Source organism: Siniperca chuatsi, linkage group LG15, assembly GCF_020085105.1.
Source record: "Siniperca chuatsi isolate FFG_IHB_CAS linkage group LG15, ASM2008510v1, whole genome shotgun sequence".
NCBI lineage: Eukaryota > Metazoa > Chordata > Actinopteri > Centrarchiformes > Sinipercidae > Siniperca > Siniperca chuatsi.
This window is the reverse complement of record NC_058056.1, coordinates 22298532-22325219: the sequence shown is the minus strand read 5'-3', so window position 1 is coordinate 22325219 and position 26688 is coordinate 22298532. Positions and strand designations below refer to the sequence as shown.

Sequence of the window (26688 nt, the reverse complement as noted above, 5' to 3'; positions counted from 1 at the left end):
ACAGTGTAAAAATGCTCCATTACAAGTACATTTAAAATCCTACTTAAGTAAAACAACAGCTAAATGTACTTAAAGAATCAAAAATAAAAGTACCAAATGGCCCCTTTCATGGTGGCATATTCACTCTGTGGCCACTTTATTAGGTACACAATCTAATGCAATCCAATACAACGTTTCTGCTATAAAGTCTAGTTTTATGGGGGTCTGAGGACATAGCAAGTGGCATGCAAATAGGCTTTTTAATGTCTGTTAAGAGACATAACAAAAAAATCATGCTCTACATACATACATACATACTAGTGCAGTTGAATAGCATAAAATCATTCACTTTGTATAAAAGCACCAAATTGGTAACATTTCAATTTGTTGTTCAAGTATTAGTAAAATGGATATTTATCACTTCCTCATCATATATTCAGCCATTTGATAGTTATGCCACAATTTAACTGTACTTAATCCCTGTTATTCTGTGATAATTATTGAATTACAATGATGAGGATCCTAGAGGGCAGAGCGTCATCAGCAAAATAATTGAACAGACAAAATACAACAAAAAGTCACCAGGTAATTAAAATAAAGGTCTTATATAGGTTTTATCCCCTTAGCAGATTTCAAGGAAATCTGCCAGTTAGATGATGTTCTTGACAGGTAACTGGCCTGCGTGTGGGGTTAGAAGAAAGCTCGCAAACTGACCAAAATGTAAAGGGTTTCTCCTCAGTGTAGAATTAAAGTAGCCACCACAATTTTTTAAAGGTCAAATTATGACTTATGAGAAATTTGGAAGTGCGAGCTTATCGTACTGGTTAAAATTTGTATGTAATTTTTTTATTATTATTTTTTAATTGTACAGTACGCTTTTATTTTATTATATTTTGTGTTGACATAATACATCTTGCACATCCTACAGAGTGCCTTCAATAATTAGTCAATTTAAGTTTAAATATGTGTGACAGGAAAACAGCTCTGCTTTTACCACAGGTTTCTTTTAGTTGTTTTCTGTAATATTTTGTCAAGTATGCTATAGTATTTTGTAGGATATCTGCGGACAGGAGTGTCAGCGTGGATCTGCTGTGGCAGGAAGGTTTGGAAAGATTTATGCAGCCTCTCTTTAAATCTCTAGCACAAACACAATACTGATAATAAACATTTAGGAGTGGGTAATCATGTGTCAGTTATCACAACACTGCAGAAGAAACAGCACTGTAAACAAAGTCATCTTTGGACTGCTGGTGGATAAGGCATATTTAAAATCATGATCAACATTTGTGTAAGAAATTGTTTTCACATAACACTGTGTTGTAAGATTCCTTGACATAAATCAAATGTACTTCATAGCGATTACATTTCTGTTAATATTACTGCAGCATCACTGAGTTTCCTGATTCTGTGGGATCACGTTAATTATAATCTTCCCCATGTTCTTGTTGGCCTCCATGTGCCTGTGAGCGTCTGCAATGTCCTCCAGGTTGAATGTGCTGTCAATCACTGGCCTCAAGGAGGCTGGCTGGTCTGAGAAATACGGTAACACTCTGCGTGAAAAAGCCTTTACCAGGTCTGCTTTGTACTGTGAAGGGAGAACAAAAACAAGAGATGTGTCAAAACTAACATGCAAATTGCCTCATTTTGGAAAACCAGACACAGAGTGAAAAGAGAAAGGCAGCACTGCGTAATCTTCACTTGACATGAGTCAGCATGCAGAGATGGAGAAACACAGCTGGTGTGTCATTTCTGTTTGGTTTGGATTCTCACCTGAAGGCTGCGAGAGCGGAGGAGGCTGCTGAGCAAGTGGCCTCGCTTGGAGAGCAGTTTGCCCAGCAGATCTCCCTCTACTGCCCTGCCTCCCATGGTGCCGTACAGCACCCACCTGCCGTCGGTGGCTAACGAGTTCACATTTTGCTCCCAGTTACACCCACCGATGCAGTCAAGGATGACATTTGCTCCCTTGCCTGTGAAATTACAGTTATTAGTTATACAACTGAATTGTGCAGGACTTCACAGTTCCGAATTAGACCCCGACCTCTGAGCCGGTCACACTTTCTTTGGTCCTCTTCATTTTAATTCATCATCAGTGATATAGCCATATGTTATATGAATTATTTAAAACATATTCAAGATTTCTGTATATATTGTTTGGTATTTACTACACATAAAAATGTGTGCGCTGATATTCTACATTTTTCTTACTGTCAATAAATCCCATGAGGAGACCAAAACCAACTATGAATTGATCCTGAACAAGTATTGTGTGTGTATCCAGAGCCTGATAATCTTCTTCCTCTGTGCCATTGAGCTCCGTTGCACTGGGTTACACGCACACACACACACACACACACACACACACACACACACACACACACAGACACACACTGTAGTTTATTTTGAGTCAGTCCCAAACCACAATTGATAAATGAAACTATATATTTGTGACTTGTATTTTTATTTTTATTTTTAAGATTTTCGTCTTCAGTAGGAACAAAACGGGGCACAGTCAGGGAAGGGAAGTCAGAAAGTGTTGAGAGATGGACTAACACATTGTTGGTTTTTGCCTTTTGATGGGATTTGTTGACAGAAAAATATGGAATAATCCTTTAAAGTTTAAACCTGTAGCCAGCTCTATTTTAATTTTTAAACATGTCTTTGCTCACCTAAATCCTCTAGTGTACATAAAGCGTTTTACATTTCCATTAACAAAAGGTTTGGAACAAAGAAGAACTATATAGTTATCATGAGCAGTGATTGCTATGACGACTGCATGCAAGAAAATCCAATGAAAAGTCTGTATATAACACTGACATATTGTTTGAAAGATCACCGCAATAATAACAATGCAAAACATTACAGCAATGACTGATTAGCTCTGTCCCCTGCGGCGCAGTGAACTGTCTATACAGCTACACAATTCACCTCCTGTAAAGTCGTGAACTCCCTGCGCAAAGCTCTCCTCTTTGTAGTTAAACCCAGCTGCTGCTCCCAGATTCTCAGTCATCTTCAGCTTTTCTGGGCTCCCTGCAGTAACGATGGGCACTGCACCAAACAGACGAACCAGCTGAACAGCAGCTGTTCCAACTCCGCTGGCTCCAGCATGAGCCAACACTACCTCACCCTCCTTCACCTGAGCTGTGGCAGAGAAGACAGATGGCAACAAGACACAGAATTTAATATTGGCGCCCTTGTTAATTATAGGGTTGTGTAACATTAAGTGGAAAGCAATAGAAAGCAATACTTAAACATCTTCACATTTATTCGTCTGGATAAACTGTAATTTTAAATATTTATTTGCATTAGTTTTAACATGTTAATAGCACCACACTTTCTTTAGTTTTCCAGGAATGTCAACTTACAACTTTATTATTTTAATTATTATGATTCAATATTAAATGTTTAATAATACATTTATGTAAGGAGTTTAAAAACAAGATATATTATTATTATTATTATTATTATTATTATTACTGCTATTTCTTTATTTTTATGGCAGTTATCACAACAAAAATACAAAGTGCTTCATACATGAAATAATAGTAACACCAATAAGATAAACAAAAATAGAAAATGGAAAACACAAACAGAGACATTTAGACCACAAGGAATACAAATAATGAGACAGCGGTACAGCAGCGTGTTGCTGCCACCAAGAAATTTTTTTTTATTATAATGATGAGATAAAACTTTGTAACAAAAAAACTGAGGAAATATTTTTTTGTCATGGTGGCAGCAATACGCAAATGCTAATTTGAATAAATGTTTCCCTCTCAATAATTTTCCCCTGCAGAAAAATGAATATTCTATTATAAATTACAAACATGCTTACTATACCTATGAAAACCAGCAGCTGAAAAGCAGTGAGCCAGGTCTCCGGGATCGCAGCAGCCTGGCCGAGTGTGAGATTAGGGGGAACGGGCATAAGAAGCTCCTCAGGCACAGCAACATATTCTGCGTATCCTCCTCCACAGAGCAAAGCCATGACCCTGTCGTCCGGCTTCCAGCCTCTCTTCACCCCTGAGCCCAGAGTATCCACAGTACCAGCCACCTCCAGGCCTATGATGTCACTCCCACCTGGGGGAGGTGGGTACAGCCCTCGCCGCTATGGAAAACAGAAAAATAAGTATTACACAAGAATTGCAGTATATGAGCTGAGATTGTTTTAGAATCAAGGCATTACTTCCATACAAAAAATGTTGACAAGGCACATGAAATAAAGTAACCACATTCAGCAGGACAATACATATGTATAGCAAGGAGATTGCAGTGTACTTATGCTTTGTAATAATGTATACTGTATTATACCTGCAGTAGGTCCGCCCTGTTGAGGGCAGTTGCATGTACTTTAATTAGGACTTCCCCATCTTTTGGCTGAGGTCTAGGGACAGTTCGCAGCAGCAAATTTTCTGGTCCTCCTGGTACATCAACACACACTGCCCGCATCATCTTGGCAAAGCTAGAGCAATGCTTGGCCCATAAAAGGAAGAAAAATATGTTTAAATATGTTTAGTCATGAAACAAATGCTGTCTTGGTAGCCTAAAGCTGGTTGCCAACTGAAACAAGAAACACAACAACAATTTAACCTCTAGCCACTTTATACAAGCTTTTACCTTTGCTGTTTTGAACACTCACTGTCTGGTAGGTGTTTCCCAGTAAATATCTTCCAGTGTGCAGGATGTGATGCATTTGATAGTACCAGCAGTGGCAACTGTGATTTGATTGAAAAAAAGAAAAGATAAACTAGGTTGGAATTACTGTCAACAGCAACAGCAACCATACTTGAACAGATAAGAGAGCGCTGGCTCCAAATTCAATCTTCATTTATAATAATACAGCATAATAATATACTGAGTGATCACTGGAAAATGGAGGGATGGATTGAAAAATGGCCCATAATTCATCTGTGATTATGTGTCATATTAATGTCCCACCACGGATCTTCATACAGTGTTTATTCTCCATGCTTAATTTCTACTGTAAATGTGATCATTTCTATGCTTCAACAACACATTTACAGACCACATGTTATAATATATAATGTTATATATAATATAATGTTATGTAATAGACCTCAGAATCGTGCCTATGTCAACAAAGTTAGCGAGAGGAAGAGGAATTCGGCTGAAATAAACTTTCAAATCCAAGCACACACATGCAAGCTAATTTTGAGCAGTTTTTTCCATATACAATGTGTCACAGTCTGTTTCTCTGTCCCTCTTCTCCAGCCACATTTCTAATTCCCCAGGCCCCTTCACTGCCATTTCCCCTCCTTTCCCCATCACCTGACTGCCCCACCCATCTACTCACCTGTTCCCATTTCTCTCATCAGCCCTGCAGTTACCTGACCTTCCCGCACACCTGTCCCCACTTTCCTCATCAGTCCTGGAGCTAACATCACAACAGCAGCATATCCTGGCAAACTAGAAAGTAAGCTGAATGTCCGCGGGCAAGTCATTTAACGGTACCCGACACACAAATCATGGCTGGAATAGTGTTTGTGTGGCTTGGTCCCAGCCACAGTTTATTTCCCATTTACAGAGCCAGAGGGCACACTGAACGGACAGCTAGCGGACTGTGAGGAGATATTTACAGAATTTGACTAAAAGACGTGTATTGGATTAGAATCAAATACCCCACCTTTTAAGGCATGAACATGAATAAAAAGCATGTTGATGGAGACGAATTATGGGTCAATTGGCATTCCATAAGTTATATGGAGCATCCATGTAGCTAGCTACATGTTTTAGCTTAACTGTGTGGTAAACATGGGGTGTGACGAATAACAAAACTATTTAGGAGAAGAAGCAGCAGAAAAAAGGGGGAAGAAGACACCACAGGGAAAAGTATAAGAAGAGGAAGCTGGTGTAATAGTAACGTGGTTCAGTACTGATATGACTGAGGGTCAGTGAAGTTCCACGATTACGTATGATCCGTGACGCAACGCGCCTGCGCTGTAAGGTCAAATAGTTCCAGAAAGTTCAGAAAAATAGTCTTTGATTAAAGAGTCTAAACAAGTCGATACAAGTTTGATTAAGTTGTATTACAGATACGATTTGAAGAAAAAAAAGTACACGTTTATAGTATAGGATAGCTGCTAATTTGAAAGTGAATCGTTACCTGTAATTATGTTAAAGCATAAAAAAAAATGAACTTACCAGCTAACGATCTCAACAGTTAATCAACTCTGAGTTGATTGCATGAGTTTTTGGGAAGTTTAGTTGTGCTATCATCCAGGCTGGACTTCAGTTTGGCGCGGGAGGGATCAAACCACCAGGCGGGCGGGCTATCTGGCATATGACAAGGCACATTAAAGAGCTACTGCACAATAACCTGTGAAATGTCATCACCAACAGGGCCACTGAGATCACCTTAATTTAAAGATGATTTTGATATTGTTTAGGGCCAATAATATCCTTAAATGGGACTTCTCTGGCAAAACAAAAGTAAAATAAAGGGATTTAGACTGCAACTAACGATAATTAATATTTCCGATTACCAATTATTTTCTTGTTCAATCCTTGGGTTCCATTAAATGTCACTACATTTATTTGATAACTTTAGTTACTTTGCAGATTCAGATTAATAATACAAAATACAACCAACAAATTAATATGATGTACTAAAAGTTAAGATAAGAAGACTTTATTGATCCCTGGGGGGAAATTCTCAAGATACCCAGCTGTATATAAAGTAATTAAATTAGCTCCACCTTTACCAGCTGATGTTAAAGTGATGTTTACACATTTATGCATCAATAATTATAATCAAATAAAATATTAAACATTATTCTGAAATCGACCATTCTGTATAATGTGAACTTTTACTTCACTTCAAGTATATGATGCTTGTACTTTTACTTAAGTAAAAATTTTAATGCAGGACTTTTACTTGTATTTCTACGCTGTGGCATTGCTACTTTTATTTAAGTAAAAGATCTGAGTACTTCTTCCACACAAGCCCACGTCAAAGTCTTTAAATGTCTTGTTTTGTCTGACCAGCAGTGCAAAAGCCAAAGTTTACTATCATAGAAGACCAAAGAAAACCAGGAAATATTCACATTTGAGAAGCTGGAACCAGAGAATTTTTGCCATTTTTGCTTAAAAATGATCAAAATCGTTGCAGATAAATTTTCTGTTGAACTAATCAGTCGTTTCAGCGGAGAATAAACATCATGTAGGGAGATAAAATTAACATAAAATATAACAGAACAGTTCATTTAATAAATATAACCAGACAAATATTGCAAATTTGCAGATTTTGAGTCTAAGCTAACTTTTCTAAGAGGAGTGGCCTCAGTATTACTAAAATCCCTCAGCACCAACGATATACACATGCCTGATACTTGTTCAAGATATTCTTAAGACTCTACATAGTGTTTGTATGTGTAGTGGTTTACCATTACAGTAAAGAAAGGACCACCCCTGCTGTAGAAAATGATTCTGATGTATTACGCAAATATATTTCACAAGTGATTTTATGATGATGTATATGAAGTATGCCAGCACAACCTAAAATATAACTTAGACCCCAAACAGTGAAAGATCATGTGAGAAAGTAGCAGCATTATTTCACAAAGTACTAGAGCTGCATACAATTAGAAAAAATACATTATCAGTACTTTGCACAAAGTGATTCATTGTTCATTGTTATTTATTGATTGTAATACCTGCGACAGGCCCTGTGACTGCCCTCCTGAGGCATGTTGAAATTTAATCTCTAAGGAATGTGACAGTACACAATGACCAACAGCACACTTGCAATTACCAACAATCCCATCCACTTTACTTCAAGTATAATAGACTATTATATTACATACATACACTGAGACAGCCATAGCAGCAAACACACCTGTATAACACAGTGCTCTGGGGGACACTGCACACAAATCAGGTAGGAAAATTACATTTGTGGCTTTAATTTAAAAAGAAAAAAGTGACTAAAATAGGTAAAGTGACTCAAAAAACGAACATTTCTCCTTCTAGCCTTTATATATAATGGATGATGGTTTCAGAAGAGCTGGTGTGCTACAGAGAGATCTGAGAGTGTTGAACCAAAAGGAGGACAGGGATCTCCAGCATAAACTAAACATGTTGGACAAACAGTACAGGTACACTCGCAAAATGCTTCAACAAAGAAGAGACTCACTGATAAAAGAACAGAGAAGAGTCGTGATGGTGAAAGTCTGTGAGCCTAAAGCTACAGTCAACATCGCTATGAAAGAAATCGGAGAATACAATAACGCAGAGACGCACTTTAGAGATATTCAAACATCTGATGGCAGGAGATCCAGCAAATCCCGGTATCACGACAAAGGATCGGAAGTGGTGGATCCGAGTCGGTCGATGTCAGCACCACCACAGCCAGTCAAGCCCACCAGCTCAGTGAGACACAGAGGCAACGTCCAGAGCAGCCTGTCTCTCATGCAGATGAAAAACATCGCAACTATTGACTCAATATCAGAAAAAGAGCTGGCCAGGCAACAGCAGAAAGCCCGAGAGGAAATGGAGCGGCTGAGAAAGTTTCAGAGGGAAACTTTACACAAGAGGGTGGCAGCATTTATAGAAAAGCTCAAGGAAAAAAGCAACACGCAAATACTTGTGGAACCCCCATAGAGGAACTCGAAACTTGTCTTTCTACTTACAGTTTAATACCTCAACATTTGCAACATCAAGAAAGAGTTTAATCAACAGTGTTTTATTATAAACAATGACAATGTACATATTTTTTTCATTAAAAATGCCAGCTTCACTATTTCTGAATAAATTATACAATATTCCCCATCTTCCTCATGGTTATCAAAGCTTTGTGCACAGGAGTCTGCGTGAGTAGGCTGCAGTTTCTCTTCCACACTGGAGAATCAGATAGCTCCTTGTCTGCAAAGTAAATAATACAAGGAAATGTAAGTTCGTAATACCGGCGTTAGCATATTTGTTAGAAGTATTCTACATTTGAATATGTAAAGTTAGATTTTTCCTGTACAGACGTCTATGCATGTTAATGTTGTATTTAAAAGCATAACTTCCTCTGTCTGGCTCAACACATCAATTTATAATTTTATTATTGAAAAACTAACTGATTTTTAATTAATTGTCTTACATACCAAATGCTGATGTGTAATTTAGGGTTGTAGTGATTATTTTCATTGTTATTATTGTTCTTGCTAACCAGATAGACAGGTGCATTGGATCAAAAACTCTGATCACTTGAAGTTTATTAATGGTGTTTCACTCCTCAGACCTTCCTTTTACTAATTTTACTATAAACAAAGTGATCGACAGCGTATGGGATTTTTTTTGGCTTCTTTAATTTCCTAGAAAATGTCACAAAATAGAAATCACAATTTTCCAGAGTCCAGGGTGATGTCCTCAGGCTGCTTATTATGTTGGACCAACATCAAAAACCAAAGCATATTTAAATTCACAATCATGTAACAAGGAGAAAAGCAGAAAATTCTCGCTGGCTGGATTAATTTACTGTCACTGGACTAATTGATTAATTGACTGATCGTGTCAGCTCTAGTGTGATGTTCTAAAGAAGAAAGCCAGCAAAAATGATTCAGTGCTTGTTGTGAAACTACTGAGACATACAGAGGCTTACGTGAAGCACTGTTTGGATTTGGATCTGGGGAAAAAAGGAATGTTATGTTCTACCCTCCATCATCATCATCATCATCAAGAAATCCCTTGAATTATGGATTATATTGGTACCGATACATGGTACAGGTATCTGAGTTGAGAAACTTCTGCAATATAAAAATCCTACCTTCACATTCAAAGTGGACTCGTGTGGGAAGACATTTGGTGTGGTCGGTGTAGTCCAGCGTGCAGAGAACAGCCGTCTTCTCTCTCGGCACAGTGAACATCATCACCAATAATGAACACAAAACATTACTCTCCATCACTTCCACAGACTTATGGAGTTCCTATAAACAAGCAGGAGGACATGGTCAGGGTGTTATTGTACCAGAGCAAATGACATACATGCTATCCTCCTCCTCCTACTATCATTATAGTTCCTCTTTCTATGAGAGACCATCAAAGCCTTGAAAATTATGTAAAGAACAATTTCATTTCTCGATCTTTATTAATCGGTGAAGAAATGTGCAGCACCTTAATACTAAAGTATATTATCTGAGAGGTTTGATTGGGTTGATATATTGATGTTGGTAATATATCACAGATATATTAGTATAAATAGTATGTTGTCAGAATTGCAAAAAGAAATTGTAGCACATAAATGTTTTATAGGCTGCTGTTTTTCCACTCTTAATTCAACTTTAGTAAATTTGCTTTGATTTTTTATTTTATTTATACTTTATAATACCATTTAAAGTTATTTCATTAATTTAATTAGAATTTTGCTGTTAAAACTTGCCAAACTTGCTTTTGGTGTACTATAGGGCTGAAACTAATGATTATTTTCATTGTTTATTATTTTCTCGATTAATCTTTTGGTCTATAAAATGTCAGACGATGGTACAAAATGCCCATCACAAGTTCTCAGAGCCCAAGATGACGTATTTATTAATTACTTGTGTTGTCTGACACACAGTCCAAAACCCCAAAATGTTCAGTTTACTATCATAGATGACTAAGAAAACCTTCAAATATTAACAGATAGAACCAGTGAAGTTTTGTTATTTGTGCTTAAAAATGACAAACGATTAGTTGATTATTAAAATGGTTAATTCTGTGGACTGACTGATCGATTAATTGTTCTACCTCTAATTATATTTACTGTAACTTTCAGCTTTGATCATGAAGTTATATTAGTTATATTATTGTATGTCCTGCCTCTGTACATTACCTTTGTCACAACTTTGTAATAAACAAATCTGAGGGATCTTGGCCAAAAAAAAGTATCAGCTGACATACTGACATCTGATCTGTCTTTTATTGATAATGATATCAGCACCAAAATCCAAAATGGGTTAGGCCCCTCTCATTATTGTAACAAACTTCACCATATGTAAAATGTAAACAGCTGATGAAAAATGTTTAACAATATCTTTCTAGGCCTGTGCAGAAACCCACCTCGGTTAAATTTTTGTATATTAGAGGGCGACGTCACAGCAGCCACTTCCACAACTACTGACAAACTACTCACTTAGACATTTTGTGAGATATTCTTTAACACACACACACACGCACACACACACACAAAAAAGCGAAGTCTGGCACCTTCACAAGCTTCAACTGCTGCTTGCGACCAACAAAGGCGTTGAGATGTTGGCTGAGGGTGTCCAGAAACGTCCTCATGTCTGACTTCATGTTGCTCTGTTCAGCCAGGCTGTTCAAGGGAATGAACGGGGGAATGTTATGCCGACTGATCCTCAGCCTTGGCTTCAGCTCTATCTCCAGGTTGTAGGTTTCCAAGTAGACGCCCTCGTAGGCCGTCGCCAGAGACACGCACACTCCTTTACCTTGACGAGTCTTTATGACATTGTACCCACCTGGTGACGTTGGCGAACAAAGAGGGGTGAAGAGCGAGGATTGGGACATATTGATAAAGAATCTGATATACAACAGGCATATATATATATATATATATATATATATATATAATTGGATAAATGAAAACATCTCACTGTGTACCAATGATGTGATGAGCATGCAGAAGGTCTTTCAGTTGTGTATGTCTGGCCATCAACCGCAATAGTTGTGAGTTCTCAGAGTCTTCCTCCATTTCCTCCTCTTCTTCATGTGTACACTGTTTGTCCATAGATGCCCTTAGTTTCTGGAGACTCTGTGGCGGGACAAACAAATCAGCCAAAAGGAAAACAAAGTGCAGCATTATAAATAAAGTTAGTGATACACAGGGACTTTTTTTTTTTAATAGGCCATTCAACTGTACTCAGTAAGCTGCCTCTGCGCTCTTGGGGCACATCTCATTCCAAAACCATTAACATTAATTAGCTGCCTCCACTCTTCTGGGAAGTGTTTTTTGCAGTATTTCCGAACCTGGCTGCAGGGATTTGGAGCATTACTGAGGTTGGCCACTGATGTTTGGTGATGAGGCCAGGCTCTCAGTTGGCATTCCAGTTCGTCCCAAAGGTGTTGGATGGGCTGGAGGTCAGAGGTCTGTGCGGACCAGTCAAGTTCTTCCACACCAAACTAGGAAAACCATTTTGCTATGGAGCTGGCTTTTTGCATGAGGGCATTGCCATGTTAAAGCAGGAAAGCACCCACGTCAAACTGTTACCACAAAGTTGGAAGCACACTTTTGTCTAAAATATCATTGTATGCTGCTGCAGGGGTACTACAGGGGTGTCCACAGTTTGTGGTGCCGTTGAACTGTATTGCATTATACAGAGAGGTGTTTCCGTTATTTGGCCTCACTGATAGAGACGGAGCAGAGAAAATATAAGAAACACAAAGCAATTTAACGCAATAAAACTCCCAGCATCACAAATAACCACGAAGTGGAATCAGCACCCCAAATAATGGAAGATGTATTCAGATCCTTTACTTAAGTAAAAGTACTGATGTACTACTGTGAAAATACTCCAGTACAAGTAAAAGTCCTGCATTCAAAACCTTACCTAAATAAAAGTGTGTAAGTATTATCAGCATGTACTTAAAAGTATGAAACGTAAAATTACTTTTACTACTCATTCTGCAGAAAAATAGTCCCTGTCAGTGTTTTACTATTATATATTATGCTTTTATTGGATTAATCTTACTGCTGCATTCATGTGTATGTTGCATTTTACTGCTGTAGATGTTTAATGTCTAATGTCTAATTTTAACTGCTTTATATACTGTTGGGTAGTTTAATCTACAGCAATGCATCATATTCTGTAGGATCATCACATGTTTGTGGCGTCGCTGTCCTGTGAGAAGAACGAATCTCTAAAAAGTTTATTTACTTTAATTTTCTCAACCCATAAAAGAATACTTGTTCAAAAATCACCAAATTTGTAGGTACGTGGTTTTCACTGGACAGGAATGGAAAATTGTAATCTGGAAAGTAACTAAAGCTGTCAGACAAATGTAGTGGAGTAAAAAGTACAATATTTGCCTCTGAGATGTACTGGAGTAGAAGTATAAAGATGCATTAAATGGGAATATTACTACAAGTACCTCAAATTTGTACTTTGCACTAGTTTTATCTAGTTGTAACGTTACCTAATGACCTGACAACTGAGTGTATGTCATGTAACGTTACATCTTTTGTTCTATTATACAGTATTTCTGTAAACGGTGTCAACTCAGCACGTTGGATCAAACTCTTCCACCTTGTGTGTCTCTATCTGTGCCTTCAGCTGGTCTCTCTGGATCGTCAGCGCTTCTCTTTTAGCCTTCAGCTCCCTCGCACGACTCTGCTGCTGGGGTTGAGTTTTACGACTTCTTGCCTGAACCTCCAGCAGACTCAGTTGACTCAAAACACCTGCGGATGAACGAATGGAGAAAAAAAAAACTAACATTATCTCTCAAACGACAGAAATTAAAGTTGTGAATATTCGGCTCAGAAACTGTGTTTGCTTTGCTAGCATTTGCTAACGGAGCACCACAACAGACTACTATACAAGCTAGCTAGCAGTTCCAGTGAGCTAGCTTTCAACAATCCGCGTTACCTTTCGCAGACGCTCCCTCCATGTCTCACAAGTGTTTTTCTTTATTCTGTGTTAAATAATGTAGCTACACAGATGAAAACATTGGCTTCAAGTTGCGGATTTTTGATTTTGGCGGCTGCTGCGTCATTATTCGTACGTAGCACCGCCCACAACCCCGGAAGAAAATTCAAAACAGTTTGTGATCACATGGACCGAGAGATTAGCCAGGTTGTAGGTTAATTTAACACTTTTATGAGCACAGAAGGAGAGGTAATAACATGACATTTCATCGTCTAGAGAATGAGCCCATTGTGTTGTCTGCAGGTTTTGTTTTTAGCCATGAAGATATTCAAACAAGTTGTTTTTAAGTAACGCTCTTGAGTCTCAGTAAACCGCATGGTGCCACAGTGAGCCTCACCCGGTGAGTCTGTCTCACGTTAATTCATTTGTTCATATCTTTCTCTCTACACTACATTTTCAGACATGTTAAATATTATCTTCCTCATATTCAGTCCAGTTAAGCAGCTGTTGTCAGAGATTTGAGGGTCACTGAGTGCAGTACATTCATTTTCCTACGCAGCCCATATTTGAGGAAGAGGCAAAGCAATAGCTAATTATTTATTTATTATTAGTTAAAAATGTGATATTTATAACTAATATAGCTAAAGTTACAGCAGCATTGCCTTCAAGTGAAGTAAAAGTCACTTTAATATTCCTGCATTATTCCTCCCTGCAGTGCTTAACACTAACAATTAGTTTATTGTACTTTGTGCTGTCTCCTCTGGTTGGTTATTTTTTGGTTTGAACTGAATCGATTAGTCAGTTAATTATGGACAGAAAATGAAAATGAATCGGCAACTATTTTGATAATTGATTTATCGTTTGAGTTGTTGTTCAAGTATTAATGCCAATCATTCTCTGGTTCCAGCCTCTCAATGTGAGAATTTGCTGGTTTTCTCTGTTTTTATATCACTGTAAACTGAATATCTTGGGGTTTTCTACTATTTTCTGACGTTTAATAGACCTCAATTAATGTATTAATTGAGAAAATTATTGTCATATTAATCGACAGTGAAAATAAATTTAGTTGCAGCCCTAGTTTGAGGGAATGTGATAATACATTGTTATTATTGTGAATAGGGCTGCAACTAAGGATTATTATTATCAATTAATCAGATTATTTTCTTGATTAATCGTTCTGTATTTAAAATGTCAGAAAATAATTAAAAACACTGATCACAATTTCCTTGAGTCGAAAGTGAAGTCTTTAAATTACTTATTTTGTCCAGCTAACCCCAAACCCAAAGATATTCCGTATATTATCACATAAGACAAATAAAAGCAGCAAATCCTCACATTTGAGAAGCTGCAACCAGCAAATATTTGGGTTTTTTTGCGTGAAAAATTACTCAAAACTCAATTTATGCGATTATCAAACTAGCTGCTGATGAAATTTTTTATTAAACTTGTTTCAGCTCAAATTATTTGTGTCCTTGTGGATTTATAATGTCATTAAATAAAACCTATTTATATGGGTAAAGACAAAGAACAATAACTGCATAATTTGAGTAAAAAGTATAATTTTTCCTGTCCCCTTTTTGAAACTTTTGAAATGTTGACCCATTTGTTGCTTTTGACCTTCAGAGATTGGTTCCTGCTGTTAGTTAGAGCACCTCCCATTCCCAAATGTCAGTATTTTTGGATCAGCACAAGCAGGGGAAAGTTGACACCGAGGTTGTTTGACCTCGGTTTGTCTACACTGAGTCTCATTCCACAGACTGAAGGTTGTCTTCTGCTGCAAACGGTTCAGTTTAGGTGACAGTGATTTCACCTTCTGTCTGTCTATTTGGGAACAGAAATCTGTAAAAACAGCTCAGGGAAATCCAGGGCATGAGGAGAGGACGTGGGGTTTGTAGGTTTATTTCTTTGCCTGTAAAGCAAAGTTTGTTTATGATAATAAGGGTTGGTTAGACTTATACAGCAGGCTACAACTTTTGTTGATTGTGGCTAAATGTCAGCAAATCTTACCCTCTCACACACACAGATATATTTAATCAGTGTTCTCCATTTGCTGCACTTTCTTCAAGGCTGCTGGACTGTACTGACTCATGGGTGTGGGCAAAGACGCTTCTCATCCGTCTGACTGTGCGTCTGCAGGAGAACCAAACCTTCTCCAACTGCGGCCAAGAATTAAAGAAAATCAAGATGAACCCGTCCGACCAGAGGCACTTCACGGTTATAGACTATGTGATATTTGCATTCCTGCTCGCTGCCTCTGTGGGCATCGGGCTGTACCATGCTCTTTCAGGTGGGCGTCAGCGCACTACACAGGAGTTCTTGATGGCAGACAGGAACATGCACTGTCTTCCTGTTTCACTGTCGCTCATCGCCTCATTCCAGTCCGCTGTGGCGATAATAGGTGTACCGGCAGAAATCTACACTCATGGTACTCAGTACTGGTTCATCGGCTGTGCCTACATTCTGGGCCTCCTCATTCCTGCACATGTTTTCATTCCGGTGCTGTACAGACTGCGGCTCTCCAGCGCTTACCAGGTACAACGAAGCGGTTTTATTTTTACGGTTGAATTGGATTTAAATAAGTTCATATTTATGGCGTGTATCCCTGTTTGACCTACAGTTCTCATGCTGTTTTGTTTCACAGTATCTTGAACTGCGCTTCAGCAAACCGGTGCGTATCTGTGGAACTTTGACCTTCATCTTTCAGACGGTGGGTGCAACACTTCACATAACACACTGGGGACGCACCAGTCCCACTATTTCTCTCCTAATAACAAATCCAATACCTCAACTCAGATACCGAGTACCAATCTGATACCGATGCTCTTTTTCCTAAATTTAAAATCTGTATCTGTATATAGGATCATTTTTATGTAAGGTACCATGAGGCCAGGGATTGCTGTGGTGCTAAAAGCTAGGTTGGCAGCCAACTGTGACAGAATTTTGTAATATTCGCTTTCTTTATGAGAGTCAGACAAGAAAAACGATACCACTGTCATGTTTGTACGCTGTATATGAAGCTAAAGCCAACAGCTGCTTAACTTAGCATTAAGACTGGAAACGGGGTGAAACAGCTAGCCTGGCTCTGTCCAACGTTAACAAAATCCACCTACCAGCACCTCTGAAACTCAGTAATTAACATGTTATATATTGTTTGCTTGATCCATACAATAAGTGTAAAAATGACATGTTGTAGTTTTACTGCGGTGTTTGTGCCACTACTTGGACAGGAGCAGTTACCTTTGGACAGAGCCAGGGTAGCTGTTTCCCCACGTTATGCTAAGCTAAGCTAACCATCTGCTGGCTCCACCTTCATACTTTGCATATAGACATGAGAGTGGTATCAATCTTCTCATCTAACTCTCTGCAAGAAAGCAAATAAGCGTATTTCCTAAAATGTCGAACTATTTGTTTAATAAGGTCATTATCGCCCTGATAATGGTCCAGTGGATAAGATTGGTGCATCCCTATAAAAAAAATGAAAAATACAAGAGATGCATTTATTTTTTGCCTTCAAGATCTTTATTTTATACATCTTTTATTAAGTGGATAGTGTCTGATTTCACTTTTACTCGGCTACAGGTTATCTATATGGGAGTTTGTGTGTATACTCCTGCCTTGGCACTAAATGCAGGTACGAAAAGTTAATATATTTTACTCTGACATTTTGAATAGATGAGATCTGTAGTTCAATATGTTACTGTGTTTTCTTTCAGTTACTGGATTTAAATTATGGGCAGCAGTGCTGGCCACTGGACTAGTGTGCACATTGTACACAACAATGGTGAGTTATTAAAGGTCATGCTCATACATCTTAACTTACTTATGTACTTCGAATGTTCTTCTTTGGATTTCCAACTCTTCTTTTTGTGTTTTTGGTATCTTAACAGGCCTTGTGTGAGCTGGCATGTCTCTCTTGACAGCTCAGGAGTGACTTTATCTCTCTTATAAATAATTACCACTCGAAATTCTTTACCATGCATTAATACAAAGGGTAAATGTTTACAGTTTACTGAGATAGATATCTAGTATTTGAATAAAGAATATATTTGCATGTATCAGATTCATTCCCATGTGTGTTGTCTGTTTCTGACAGGGCGGTTTGAAGGCAGTCATCTGGACAGACGTCTTTCAGACTATTGTGATGTTTGCAGGGCAGCTGGCTGTCATCGTGGTGGGAGTGCAGCGGACTGGAGGAGTGTCTGAAGTCTGGAGTAAAGTTTGTGAAGGAAACCGCATCTCAACTCTCGAGTGAGTCCATACTGTAGTTTGTGGGAGAATGACCAGCATCAGGAATGGATAGGGAAATCTGTACATAAATACATCCTGATTTATTTATTAAATATCAAACCCAGACCACATGTAGATTATAGTCTTTTTATGTGGCTTATGGAAACCTCTACTTATTTTCTATATATAAATGTATTGCAGAGGACTAAAAGTATTAAAATTATATTTACCTGAATTTACTTTCACACAAGTCCTTCTCCACACTCACTATAAACAAATACTGTTTTCTTCAGTTTTAAGAAAGTTTTTACAATAAGCACATTACACCTCCCTTTTGAGCAGCCGCTAGAAATTTAGTTTACTGACTTAAATATAACAATATGAAAAATATAAGAAAACGCTTTAAATGAACAAATAAAAACATTACAATAAAAATCCTGTCAGCACATAAAGTTACTAAATAACATGGTAATGTCCCAACATTTTCTGTTAGGGTGAAGGTTTGTTCTGAAGCATTAAAATATTGTCTCCATACAGTATTGTCTCTCTTTTGTTCAGCCTAAACCCTGATCCTACAGAGAGACACACCTTCTGGACTCTGGGGGTTGGTGGGGTCTTCCTCATGCTGTCCCTGTACGGAGTGAACCAGGCTCAGGTCCAAAGATATCTCAGCTCGCGCACAGAGAAAGAGGCTGTCAGGTACAGAGACTGTAGATTTTCAGAGTTTTGTTTTCACTTTGTTGCTAAAGTTAAGCATTTTTCACATTGAACTTAAAAAATAAATGAGTCTATTAAAACTGCTGTCAGCTTTCAGAATAGAATAGAACATTTTTATAAAAATGTCCCCGTATTTAACATATTGTTTTGTTGATTTCACTGTGTGGAGGTTACAACAGGTACTGTATGTAACCTCTACAGCCATCATCATGACTTGTATTGTTCCTTTATATGTTAGGGTCATGTTAGAGACACTCTGCGCATGTTTGGATTGTAAATAAGTTTGAGGTTAGAAACAGTGTTACATTAGTTTTTCTACCAGGGAGTACTGGCACAGACCGACAGTCAGTTGGTCGGTCGGCCTGTCCACCACTTTGGTCCAGACTGAAATATATCAATGACAACTGGATGGATTGCCATGAAATTTTGTACAGACATTCAACGTTCCCAGAGGATGAATCCTAATGACTTTGGTAATCCCCTGACTTTTCTACTGTACCACTACCAGCAGGTTGACATTTTCAGAGTGAAATATCTCAACAACTATTAGATGAATTGTCATCAAATTTGCAGATATTGAAGGTCCTTAGTAGATAAATTCCAATAACTTTGATGAATCCCTGACTTTTCCTTTCGCGTCAGCATCAGGTCAAAAAATTTGATTTGTTCAATACTTTGGTTTTTGATACTATACTTGTAAAACTGACATTCTCATCAGCCTCAGCTGTACTTTGTGTTTAGTGCTAATTAGCAATAATTAGCTAATTGGTAAGATGGTGCTAAGATGGTGAACATGTTAAAGATTTTACCAGCTGAACATCAGCATGTTAGCATACTAATGTTGGGATTTAGCTCAAAGCAACACTGTGTCTTAAGTACACCCTCACAGAGCTGCTAGCATGGCTGTAACTATTAAATGTCACATTTCTAATACATATCTTGGTCACAGTTCTTATCAAATCCTTATCAAAATGTTATGTGTTCATTTAAAAAAAATATATATCTTTTTAAAATCTCAAAATATTAATTGACAAGCGATCTCTGGGAAGTTCAATGCAAACCACCACAGTAATGAGTGTTTAGCTAAAAAAAAAAAAAGCCACAAAAATTACAAAAACATGACATGAGAAATTACCACATTACATTCCCACCTCTCTGCAGGTCTTGCTATATGGTGTTTCCCTCCCTGCAGTTGGCTCTGGCTCTAAGCTGTGTGATGGGACTGGTCATGTTTGCACGTTACTGTGGAGAGGATTACTCTGATATGCTGGGCACCACTTCAAGGGATGCGGTGAGTTTCATTGTGTAACTTCCCCTTTTTACTGTCGTTATTGACTGAATCACCTGCTTCATGTTTTGAGAAACAGGGATAAGATTTTCTTTTCCTGTAGACTTAACAACAAAACCACAGCAAATGAGTATTTGCATATTTTATAGTGAATCCTTCTAGCACATTGGACTGAATATGTACGGTAAATGTGCGTGCTGTCTGTCTTCCTGACCTTGCATCAGATTTGTATTTCGTTTCTGGTCACTAATACATTTATGCAAACCAAAGTTGAAGGTCTCAGGAAATTTTGTTTACAATGTGTTTTCCACAGATGGTGATATACTTTGTGATGGATATGCTGCAAGGTCTGCCTGGACTGCCTGGACTGTTTGTTGCATGTTTATTCAGTGCAGCTCTCAGGTAAGCGTCAGTCTATTTTTTTGGTTTTTAACCCTGTCAGTCCCAGCAGAACGCTGGTATCCACAAGTGAGGCTTGCACATGAACCGATTGGAGTATTTCGCTGTCAGTCAAGATATCAATAGCTCTGACCCTTCTGAGTACAATCAGCTATCACACTTGGTTGTAACCCCTTCTTGTGTCCAAGCATTAAAGTTTGGTTGTGTCCCTTTCACCATAACCTGGGAAGAGGCTGTAAAGAGTTCACTAACACAGGCAACTATTTAGTGTTTATGATGCCTTAGTGAGCTTTTCACATTTCAGGTGTTGACTCTTAACCCAGATGAAGTCATAGAGGTCAGTGACATTGTTTGACTTGAGTAAAACTTGAGTAAATGTTTGTCATTGCACTTTATGAATTATGTTATTTTATTGGTTATGAGGCTGTTCTGAGCCCATATTTTCTGTCAGTTCTACCAAAAACCTCACAGATTTCACTCATTATTGTTCTGTAATGAATGGTCAGATTTGACACCTTCAGAATTCTAATAAAATATATATATATATATTTTTTTCAAATTTATTCTACTTGTGTATACACTCTACACTTAGTTAAAACGAATGCAGTCTAATACAACAGCAATAATGAAACATTTTCAACAAAAAGTGAACATCATAACCTTTTATGAAGGTTGGCTTGCATGACTGTTGTATTAGACTACATTAGTTTTAGCTAGGTGTACCTAATAAACCGGCAACTGAGTGTATAATCCATTATAAATCTTGAATGCAATTATTCACATCAAATGTTTCTTCATTTTTCAAACAGTCCTGGTTATCCTGAAAAAGAAAATGTGCAATGCATCCATATTTGAAGCTTATGAGAAATATGTTATTCCGATCTGTTGTTCCCTTCCTACACGCCTGTCACTATGGGTGTGCAAAAGCCTTTTTAAGTTTCATAAAAAATAAAATGTTTAATTTTTTGCTTATCTTTGACATTAACTCTCAAATGCTGTGATGATTTGGTAGTTTGGTACTTAATTTACATTTGATTGTTGCTTCATGTATTTTAAAGATGGCAGTAAGATGTATATGTTTTGCTTTTCCTGTGCAGCACTATCTCTTCTGCTTTTAACTCTTTGGCCACTGTGACAATGGAAGACCTCATCAAACCACATTTCCTTGCCATGACAGAGGCAAGAGCAACCCTGCTGTCCAAAGCCTTAGGTTAGCTCTCTGAAGCTTAAAATTTAGCAGTGCATTATACAGAGCTGCATAATAATGATGCGTTTGTTCTAAAGTTTCAACTTGTGTCTCCTCAACAAGCTATGTCCTATGGGCTGCTGTGTCTGGCCATGGCCTATCTCACTCACCTAATGGGCGATTCAGTTCTACAGGTAAGCTCACAGGTTGTGGGACCAAATAATAACCAACATTTCTCACAAAATTTTTGCCGACTATTATTATGTTTGAACTCCAGGTGGCTTTGAAAATCTTTGGGATGGTTGGTGGCCCTATTCTTGGTCTGTTTTGTCTCGGGATCTTCTTCCCGTGGGCCAACTCCACTGTAAGTTGAACCTCATCAGTGAGCTCTGTTGTGTAGTTAGTCATGAGACAATATACAGTATAAAATATTGCTATATTACTGCTATGCTTATTTTGGTCAAAATTATCATGATATACATTTTTATTTTCACATAAATGGGGTTAGGGGAGATATGTGAGACTTCAGTATTTCACTTGAAAAAAGCCAAAATTAGAAGAGAAAAAAAGGTGTATTTTTTTAACAAGACATTGTTCCTTTTAGCACACGGATTTAAATGTAGAAAAAGCCTGTCTCTTGCTTGTTGAGTCTGTAGCTCTTGGGCATGTTTATCATTGAGCACATTATTTACATACTCAGCTCAGATTCAACAGTTATTTGGCATTGCCACTAACGTGCTGAATAGCCCTTAGCTTTGTAATATATTTACCTTGCAAAACTGGTTATGGAAATTGTATAATAAAAGCTGGCCTGTACCTGTTCTCAAAGTCAGCATCCTGTCTTCTTCAGTATTTATTGCAATAATCATTTTGTCACCCCTCAGATTTATTTTGACCTGTTTCACAATAAGAATCATTCCTAATTTAAGCAAAAGGCGTGTAGGTAATAAAGGAAAATAGTTACCTTGTACCATTTCTGCCACCTCTGCTCTATAGCACGATATTGTGATTAAGTTATTATGACAATGTAAAGCTCTGGCAACTTTATTTAGTTTGACCTGTGTCTGTGTTAAGCTTATTTGTTTTCTTGTTGTTACTAGGGAGCATTGGCTGGTCTGGGAGCGGGTCTGGCTTTGGCTTTCTGGGTCGGCATCGGGAGCATTGTCACTCGTAGCTCCAGCACGAGACCGCTGCCACCCGCCTGCAGAGCCATCCTGCTGTCAGACAACACGACTACTGTCATTCAGACTGCACTCAGCAACGTCACTCTGAGGTACACAGACAGCAGTGTGTTTTGTTTTTACTGTTGTCATTTCGCAGGTTAATTGTCTCTTTGTTCTTTAGCCGACCGTCTGGTCTGAAGAGATTTTATTCATTGTCCTACATGTGGTACAGTGCATTCAACTGCTTCACAGTCATTCTAATAGGCCTGATCATCAGCTTTCTCACAGGTAGGCGAATTCTTACATTCGGACACATGCTCTCTATAATCTTATCTATAAACCATAAAATGCTTAAATATATATGTTTTCTATTTAGGCCCTATGAAAGAAGAAGATGTGACACCAGGCACAATCTATCCCTTGTTAAGGAAACTGCTTTTTTTTCTACCTGAACACCTCAAAAAGAAGCTCTGCTGTGTGACTCCTCCGGGACGGACTGTAAGTAAAATGATGAAGTTTAATTACAGGATGAGCAACACATTTGAAACCCTCTCAGATATAATGATTCCTGCTCAATATTGACTTATCATCATGTAAGTAGTAATGCTGAGATCTGTTTGTCATCATTTTGGCACAAAATTCAAAAGTTAGTAGCAGTCATTCATTATTGCAACAAAGCAGCACATTGAAATGTATAACATGAGACTGTAGCTGGCAACATACTATAATTTAAAGCCTGATTATAAGATACATTTTGAGATGAGAGTCTGCAGTGATCTGCACGAAAAGATCACCACAGAGAGATTAAATCAAACATGTTTGATTGTTACTAGTGAAAACTACTGGTTAATGACTGAACACTGTGCTACAGCTTTACTTTCAGTGGTTAAAAGTTTGAAGCAGTGTCTTTTCACAGCAAGCTAGGATTTAAAAAGTTTTAGCCATGATAGTGGCGTGGCAGTGTTGGTCGGTCGGTCGGTCGGTCCACCACTTTGGTCCAGACTGAAATATTCCAAAAATGATTGCATGGATTGCCGGGAAATTTTGTACAGACATTAATGGTCCCCCAGACCGTGTTTGCTAATACATTTGGTGATCCCCTGACATTTTCTGTTGCACCACCATGAGGTTGACATTTTTAGTTTTTGATCTTTAAACTCTTAATTAACTATTGGATGATTTGCTGTAAAATTTGCGACAGATATTCAAGGTCCTTAAAGGATATTCTGTAGTAAATTTGGTGATCCCCTGACTTTTCCTCAACCTCCATCACCAAGGCAAAATTTTATTTGCCCAATACTTTGACATTCCCTTCAGCCTCAGCCGTACTTTATGTTTAATGCTTAGCCACTGTGCCCAAGTACAGCCTCACAGAGCCTCTAGCATGGTTGTATTAGCATCTTAACAGCCTGTTGTAGTTATCACATGCTTTCTTCTTCTGTTTTAAGATCACATAGACCTGTAGTGTTTACTGGTTATAACTAGTTGATGACATCAGTTACTTCTTCATCTTCTATATTTACCTTTTTATTATCTTTTTAATTATTCTTATAGCTCTCAGCACAACAAAGGCAGCCTCCACAATACAAAGAAACCAACGGATTGGCCTTCCCGCAAGAGGACGACAGACCATCACAGGGAGAGACGGACAGTTTTCTCCACGAGGCTCATACACCTTTTGTGGAGCATGAAACAACTGTGTGATATCAATTTCATGTCCAGCTGGAAAACGGTTAAAAAGTCTTTAAACAAAGCACTAAAAAATAAACATGCGCATTTTTATTTCTAATTTTGTTGCCTTTGCTTTGGGATCAGAATCAGAAATACTGATCCCCGAGGGGAATAATAAATGCACTGTCAAATGCTGCAGCAAGGTCAAAGCAAAACAATGTTCAGTCAACACTAGAGGTTTTTTGTTTAAATTTTTTTTTTTTTTATCTTATGACGTCTTTGTGTCCTCAAGAAAAGGCTTGAGTGAAGCTGAGCCTGTTAGTTTTACAGATATATGTAGACAAAAAAGCTGCACTATACTGTTTTATGAGAATTATTGGATGTCCTGTGAACTTTAGAGCAACTAAAAATGTTTATGTATATACATGTATACATTTTTTATATATATATATATATATATATATATAAATAAATAAATAATATACTGTACATTTTATATGGAAATGGAAATAAAAATGTATTGTTTAGTACTACTGCAGCTGTGACTGGTCCTGTGTCATACACTGGTCAGATGATAGTACCTCACTTTTTAATGTATGAGTGAATTTTGTCTGTATTTGTCACAGATGAAACACAGAAAATCCCTTTCTAAGAAGGATTAAAGAGTTTGTAGATATCCATTTGCATTATTTTGTCCTTCTATTTAAATTGTCCGCTAGTGAAAAATTATTTACAGTTCATCTGAGGTATTTGTGCTTGAGTATTTTAATTTTATGCTGCATTACATTTTAGATGGAAATATTGTACTTTTTACTCCACTACACATACACTAGCAGCTATAGTTACTAGTTACTTTTCACATCAAGATTTTAAAAACCTATGAGCATATAAAATACAACGCATTGTTTACAGTAAATTAAACCACACAACAGTATATAAAATGAGTGTATAATGCAACAATGATGGAGCTCATTTTTCCTCCATAGTGAGTGCTTTTACTTAAATACAATTTTGAATGCAGGTCTTAAATGGAGTATTTTTATATTGTGGAATTGCTACTTTTACTTAAGTAAAACATCTGAATTCTTCCACCACTGAATGTTTTTAGACCATGACCCATGTACTAGGGGCTAAAAGTCATATTTTGGCCTCTGCGCTTTGATTTTGACTTTTCTGTCACTCACAAGTCTCCCAACTTGAAATTGTAACATAGTGTAATAATGATAAAACATTTTATTGTGTTTTTAATGTTTTGCATGTGTGCGTTTACTATTTCATTCTTTCCATAATGTTTATTTTTCTTTATTTAACCAGGAAGTCCCCTGGGCTATGCTATCTCTTTACAAGAGAGCGACATGGCCAAAATGGCAGTTTATAGTAGTTAACACAGTCACGTAAATTAATGTACAACATTTACATATAGCACAATAACATCAATTTGCTAATTTAAAAAAATGATTATGGTTTGTACAGGCAGTTTTCTTAAAGCTGTGATGAGTGAGGAACCTCCATCAGACAGAAGTTGAGCAACATGACTGGGATACTGTACATCTGGTAAATAATTTGTTCAGACCTAGGTTGTGCATATGTAATATAATGTTTATTTTAAATCACCTATGGGAGTAGAATGTTATACAAGGTTACATATACAAAGCTTCTCTATACTCTGCTTACATGGAAGTCCTAAACACAAGGGTTGTATAATAATTGTAGCCAGTCTGTAAACCAGTGAAGGCTATATAAAAGGCTGTAATTATGTACCATAAAACTTCTTTGTGTACTGTTTTTTTGCCTCTACTGCATGTGGTTCTGCATGCGCCAGAACTTTCTGTGAAATGTCTGCTGACACCCACTGCACCCATACAAACATCTATACACTTACTTAGAAATATCAGAACTATGTATAAAAGACACCATTAGTTGTAGCTTATAGAGATTCTGACTTCATGTTGACTCCTTTATGGAGGTAAGGCGAGTCTCAAGTTAGTCTCAAATCTGTATGCAAACAAAAAACTAAAAATGAGTTGTCGTACATCAAATTAACTAATAAATACTTTGTGGAATTTATGTTTTTACAATTTTACTTGTGGTGAAATCCCCTCATTTAAATATTATTCAAATATTTTTGAATAAAAGTCCTGCATGGGAATATGTAGCAGTGATAAAGTGTGTAGGTGATGAACTGTCTTCCTGGAAGGTTCACTATCCTACGTGACATTTTGAGAGAACAGAAAACACTCCTGCTGGACTCACTGATATACCTGCAGATGGATAAACTCAATTTGCAACATACAGCAAACATGCAGGACCCAATCCTTCATCCTTATTTCTGCAGAGCCTTGTCTATCTTGTCTTTACTGATTAACCCAAGATACCTAAAAAAAATCCCACCAAGTAGTTCCTTTTGTAATTTGGGTAGATCTACAAATTCATAGATCTTTGGGCTGGCTCTCACATACCTTTTTCCTTTTTAAAGTG

At 37.6% G+C, this 26688-nt stretch overlaps 3 protein-coding genes across 14 annotated transcripts; 1 reads left to right on the top strand and 2 right to left on the bottom strand.

Annotated features, from left to right (window-relative positions):
- Positions 1–100: 100 nt before the first annotated feature.
- Positions 101–8371, bottom strand: tp53i3 (tumor protein p53 inducible protein 3). Of its 10 annotated transcripts, none has more exons than XM_044166750.1 (8): positions 8236–8371; positions 6139–6270; positions 4616–4702; positions 4288–4455; positions 3817–4084; positions 2905–3117; positions 1750–1946; positions 101–1564 (listed from the first exon to the last, which is right to left on the bottom strand). In XM_044166750.1, the coding sequence occupies exons 3-8, from the start codon at positions 4667–4669 to the stop codon at positions 1367–1369; spliced, it is 1098 nt and encodes a 365-aa protein (XP_044022685.1). In that variant the 5' UTR covers positions 4670–4702; positions 6139–6270; positions 8236–8371; the 3' UTR covers positions 101–1366. The 10 variants fall into 10 exon arrangements, with proteins under 10 accessions (XP_044022685.1, XP_044022690.1, XP_044022695.1 ...); XM_044166755.1 differs by having other exon boundaries at positions 4288–4449; XM_044166760.1 differs by having other exon boundaries at positions 4594–4691.
- A 285-nt stretch (positions 8372–8656) lies between these two features.
- cenpo (centromere protein O) lies at positions 8657–13700 on the bottom strand. The gene is made up of 6 exons (XM_044166761.1): positions 13560–13700; positions 13221–13372; positions 11578–11728; positions 11164–11435; positions 9746–9905; positions 8657–8856 (listed from the first exon to the last, which is right to left on the bottom strand). Exons 1-6 carry the CDS (start codon positions 13579–13581, stop codon positions 8747–8749), a joined length of 867 nt encoding a protein of 288 aa, XP_044022696.1. The 5' UTR covers positions 13582–13700; the 3' UTR covers positions 8657–8746.
- Positions 13701–13708: 8 nt separating this feature from the next.
- Positions 13709–25978, top strand: slc5a6b (solute carrier family 5 member 6). 3 transcript variants are annotated; one of them, XM_044166736.1, is made up of 16 exons: positions 13709–13808; positions 15626–16091; positions 16201–16266; positions 17139–17190; positions 17273–17340; positions 17653–17807; positions 18345–18485; positions 19665–19794; positions 20105–20193; positions 21288–21400; positions 21500–21570; positions 21654–21740; positions 22477–22649; positions 22721–22827; positions 22916–23037; positions 24094–25978. In XM_044166736.1, the coding sequence occupies exons 2-16, from the start codon at positions 15744–15746 to the stop codon at positions 24241–24243; spliced, it is 1872 nt and encodes a 623-aa protein (XP_044022671.1). In that variant the 5' UTR covers positions 13709–13808; positions 15626–15743; the 3' UTR covers positions 24244–25978. The 3 variants fall into 3 exon arrangements, with proteins under 3 accessions (XP_044022671.1, XP_044022670.1, XP_044022672.1); XM_044166735.1 differs by lacking the exon at positions 13709–13808 and adding an exon at positions 15136–15353; XM_044166737.1 differs by lacking the exon at positions 13709–13808 and adding an exon at positions 15354–15450.
- The last annotated feature ends 710 nt before the right edge of the window (positions 25979–26688 follow it).

What these genes read in the sequence shown, in the direction of transcription:
- tp53i3 (XM_044166750.1), bottom strand. Translation starts at nt 4,669, where the DNA reads ATGCATCACATCCTGCACACTGGAAGATATTTACTGGGAAACACCTAC. An exon ending in TCAGCTGCTGGTTTTCATAG is followed by an intron (nt 3,118 to 3,816) that starts GTATAGTAAGCA and finishes TCTCTGCCACAG; the next exon opens with CTCAGGTGAAGGAGGGTGAG. An exon ending in AGTTCACGACTTTACAGGAG is followed by an intron (nt 1,947 to 2,904) that starts GTGAATTGTGTA and finishes GTAATTTCACAG; the next exon opens with GCAAGGGAGCAAATGTCATC.
- slc5a6b (XM_044166735.1), top strand. Translation starts at nt 15,151, where the DNA reads ATGTTGACCCATTTGTTGCTTTTGACCTTCAGAGATTGGTTCCTGCTG. An exon ending in TTATTCAGTGCAGCTCTCAG is followed by an intron (nt 20,194 to 21,287) that starts GTAAGCGTCAGT and finishes TTTCCTGTGCAG; the next exon opens with CACTATCTCTTCTGCTTTTA. An exon ending in TGACTCCTCCGGGACGGACT is followed by an intron (nt 23,038 to 24,093) that starts GTAAGTAAAATG and finishes TTATTCTTATAG; the next exon opens with CTCTCAGCACAACAAAGGCA.
- cenpo (XM_044166761.1), bottom strand. Translation starts at nt 13,581, where the DNA reads ATGGAGGGAGCGTCTGCGAAAG. An exon ending in GGAGGGAGCGTCTGCGAAAG is followed by an intron (nt 13,373 to 13,559) that starts GTAACGCGGATT and finishes GTTCATCCGCAG; the next exon opens with GTGTTTTGAGTCAACTGAGT. An exon ending in AGCAGTTGAAGCTTGTGAAG is followed by an intron (nt 9,906 to 11,163) that starts GTGCCAGACTTC and finishes GCTTGTTTATAG; the next exon opens with GAACTCCATAAGTCTGTGGA.